General features: G+C 46.3%; 1 protein-coding gene across 2 annotated transcripts in view; it reads right to left on the bottom strand.

The window, feature by feature from the left end:
* NANOG (Nanog homeobox) overlaps positions 1–3,244 on the bottom strand; it is a 9,826-nt gene that overhangs the window by 1,983 nt on the left and 4,599 nt on the right. For both annotated transcript variants that reach the window (XM_011983079.1, XM_011983078.1), the window contains exon 3: positions 1,609–1,868. In XM_011983079.1, coding sequence (XP_011838469.1) covers positions 1,609–1,868 — 260 coding nt within the window. The remainder of the gene's footprint in view (positions 1–1,608; positions 1,869–3,244) is intronic.

Below are 3,244 nucleotides of genomic sequence, written 5' to 3'. Positions count from 1 at the left end.
GGCTCACTGCAACCTCCGCCTCCTGGGTTCAAACAATTCTCCTGCCTCAGCCTCCTGAGTAGTTGGGATTACAGGCAGCCACCACCATGCCCAGCAATTTTTTGTATTTTTAGTAGAGATGGGGGTTTCATCATGTTGGCCAGGCTGGTTTTGAACTCCTGACCGCAGGTGATCTGCCTGCCTTGGCCTCCCAAAGTGCTGGGATTACAGGTGTGAACCACCGTGCCCAGTCCATAATTCTTTTTGATAAAGAGAATGTTGGAAAGATTTTCACAATATTGGTCTGTGCAAGAAAAGAAACTGCTTAAGTTATATCACATTCACATAATAGATATATAATGAAAGAAAGAGGTGAAGAACCTTCCGATGTGGAGCAACCAAACCTGGAACAATTCATCCTGGAGCAACCAGACCCAGAACATCCAGTCCTGGAGCAACCACTCCTGGAACGCTCAGACCTGGTGCACCCAGTCCTGGAACAATCAGGCCTGGAACAGTCCCTTCCTATGTATAACTGTGGAGAGGAATCTCTGCAGTCCTGCTTGCAGTTCCAGCCAAATTCTCCTGCCAGTGACTTGGAGGCTGCCTTGGAAGCTGCTGGGGAAGGCCTTAATGTAATACAGCAGACGACTAGGTATTTGAGTACTCCACAAACGATGGATTTACTCCTAAACTACTCCACGAACATGCAACCTGAAGATGTGTGAAGATGAGTGAAAATGATATTACTCAATTTCAGTCTGGGCACTGGCTGAATCCTTCCTCTCCCCTCCTCCCCTCCCTGATAGGATGTTTCTCGTTTGGAAACCACATGTTCTGGCTTCCATTATGCCTATCCAGTCAGTTTGATGGAGGGTGGGGTAATGGTTGGAGCCTAATCAGAGAGGTTTCTTTCTTTTTTCCTATTGGATCTTCCCTGAGAAAAGACATTTTAAAAACCTTGGCTGCTAAGGACAACTTGATAGAAGCTGTCTCTGGCTATAGATAACTGGATCTAATACTAGTTTGGATATCTTTAGGGCTTAGAATCTAACCTCAAGGATAAGAAATAAAAGTACAAATTGGTGTGATGAAGATATATTCCTATTGTTTGGGATTGGGAGGCGTTGCTCATTTTTTAAAAAACTATTGAAGTCAGGCATGGTGGCTCATGCCTGTAATCCCAGCACTTTGGGAGGCCAAGGGAGGCAGATCACCTCAGGTTAGGAGTTTGAGACCAGTCTGGCCAACATGGTGAAACCCTGTCTCTACTAAAATACAAAAATCAACTGGGCGTGGTGGCAGGACCATGTAATCCCAGCTACTTGGGAGGCTGAGGCAGTGAGCCCAGATAGTGCCACAGCAATCCAGCTCGGATGACAGAGCCAGACTCCATCTCAAAATAAAATAAAATAAAATAAAATAAAATAAAATAAAATAAAATAAAAACTCTATTAAGGTGAAAGGCGAAGGGTTAAGCTGTAACATACATCATCTTCATACTTAAATTATTGCAAGAGAGGGTGTGCTAACACATACCACACATATCTATGTGCATCCACAGAGATCTTAGCCATGCAAATTAGTCTAATTTTTGTTCACCTTCTTGCAATGACAAAACAAGCCTACCTGTTTGTAGCTGAGGTTCAGGATGTTGGAAAGTTCTTGCATCTGCTGGAGGCTGAGGTATTTCTGTCTCTGAAATCTATCATTGAGTACACACAGCTGGGCGGAAGAGAACAAAGTTCTGGTCTGTTTCTTGACCAGGATCTTGTCTTCCTTTTTTGTGGCACTATTCTCTGCAGAAGCGGATTGTTTGCCTTCGGGACTGGTGGAAGAATCGGGGCTGTCCTGAATAAGCAGATCCGTGGAGGAAGGAAGAGGAGAGACTGTTGGGAACAAATAAAAGGATGCTCTTCTCTAAAACTTTCTTCAAATATTAAAATATCCTGGTAAAAAAATTGTTTTCAAAGTACTTTGATAATTCCCACAACCCGAGATCTAGGTAATAAGCACCTTCTTATTTATTTATTTATTTAGAGACAAAGTCTGGCTCTGACGCCCAGGCTGGAGTGCAGTGGGGTGATCTCGGCTCACTGCAACCTCCCCTTCCCAGGTTCAAGAGATTCTCGCCAGGCGCGGTGGCTCACACCTGTAATTCCAGCACTTTGGGAGGCCAAGGGAGGTGGATCACCTGAGGTCAGGAGTTCAAGAGCAGCCTGACCAACATGGATAAACCCCGTCTCTACTAAAAATACAAAATTAGCCGGGTGTGGTGACACATGCCTGTAATCCCAGCTACTCTGGAGGCTGAGGCAGGAGAATCGCTTGAACCTGGGAGGTGGAGGCTGCGGTGAGCCGAGATCGTGCCATTGCACTCCAGCCTGGCCAACAACAGCAAAACTGTCTCAAAAAAAACAAAAAAAAAAGAGAGAGAGATTCTCATAGTAGAGACAGGGTTTCACCATGTTGGGCAGGCTGGTCCTGAGCTCCTGACCTCAAGTGATCTAGTCGCCTTGGCATCCCAAAGTGCAGGGATTACAGGCGTAAGACACTGCACCCGGCCATAGCACCTTTTTTTTTTTTTTTTTTGAGACAAAGTCTTACTCTGTTGCCCAAGCTGGAGTGTAGTGGCGCAATCTCAGCTGGCTGTAACCTCCGCTTCCCAGGTTCAAGCGATTCTCCTGCCTCAGCCTCCCGAGTAGCTGGGACTACAGGCTCGCACCACCGTATCTGGCTAATTTGTTTGTATTTTTAGTAGAGACACGGTTTCACCATGTTGGCCTGGCTGGTCTTGAACCCCTGACCTCGTGATCTGCCCACCTAGGCCTCCCAAAGTGCTGGGATTAGAGGCGTGAGCCACCGCACCTGGCCCATGATAAGCATCTTTTTTTTTTTTTGAGACAGAATCTCACTCTGTCGCTCAGACTGGAGTACAGTGGTGCAATCTCAGCTCGCTGAACCTCTGCCTCCAGGATTCAAGCAATTTTCTTGCCTCAGCCTCCCGAGTAGCTGGGACTATAGGTGCACGCCGCCACGCCTGGCTAATTTTTTGTGTTTTAGTTGAGATGGGGGTTTCGCCATGTTGTCCAGGCTGGTCTTGAAATCCTGAACTCAGGTAATCCGCTCACCTCAGCCTCCCAAAGTGCTAGGATTGCAAGTGTGAGCCACCATGCCCGGCCGATAAGCACCTTCTTAACCAACCCTGGACACTTTGGCAAGCTTTCTACCATATTGATCCAAGAAGTCTTTTTTTTTTTTTTTT

This window comes from Mandrillus leucophaeus, unplaced genomic scaffold, assembly GCF_000951045.1.
Source record: "Mandrillus leucophaeus isolate KB7577 unplaced genomic scaffold, Mleu.le_1.0 Scaffold245, whole genome shotgun sequence".
In the NCBI taxonomy this organism is placed as follows: Eukaryota; Metazoa; Chordata; class Mammalia; order Primates; family Cercopithecidae; genus Mandrillus; species Mandrillus leucophaeus.
This window is presented reverse-complemented; position numbering and strand designations above follow the sequence as displayed.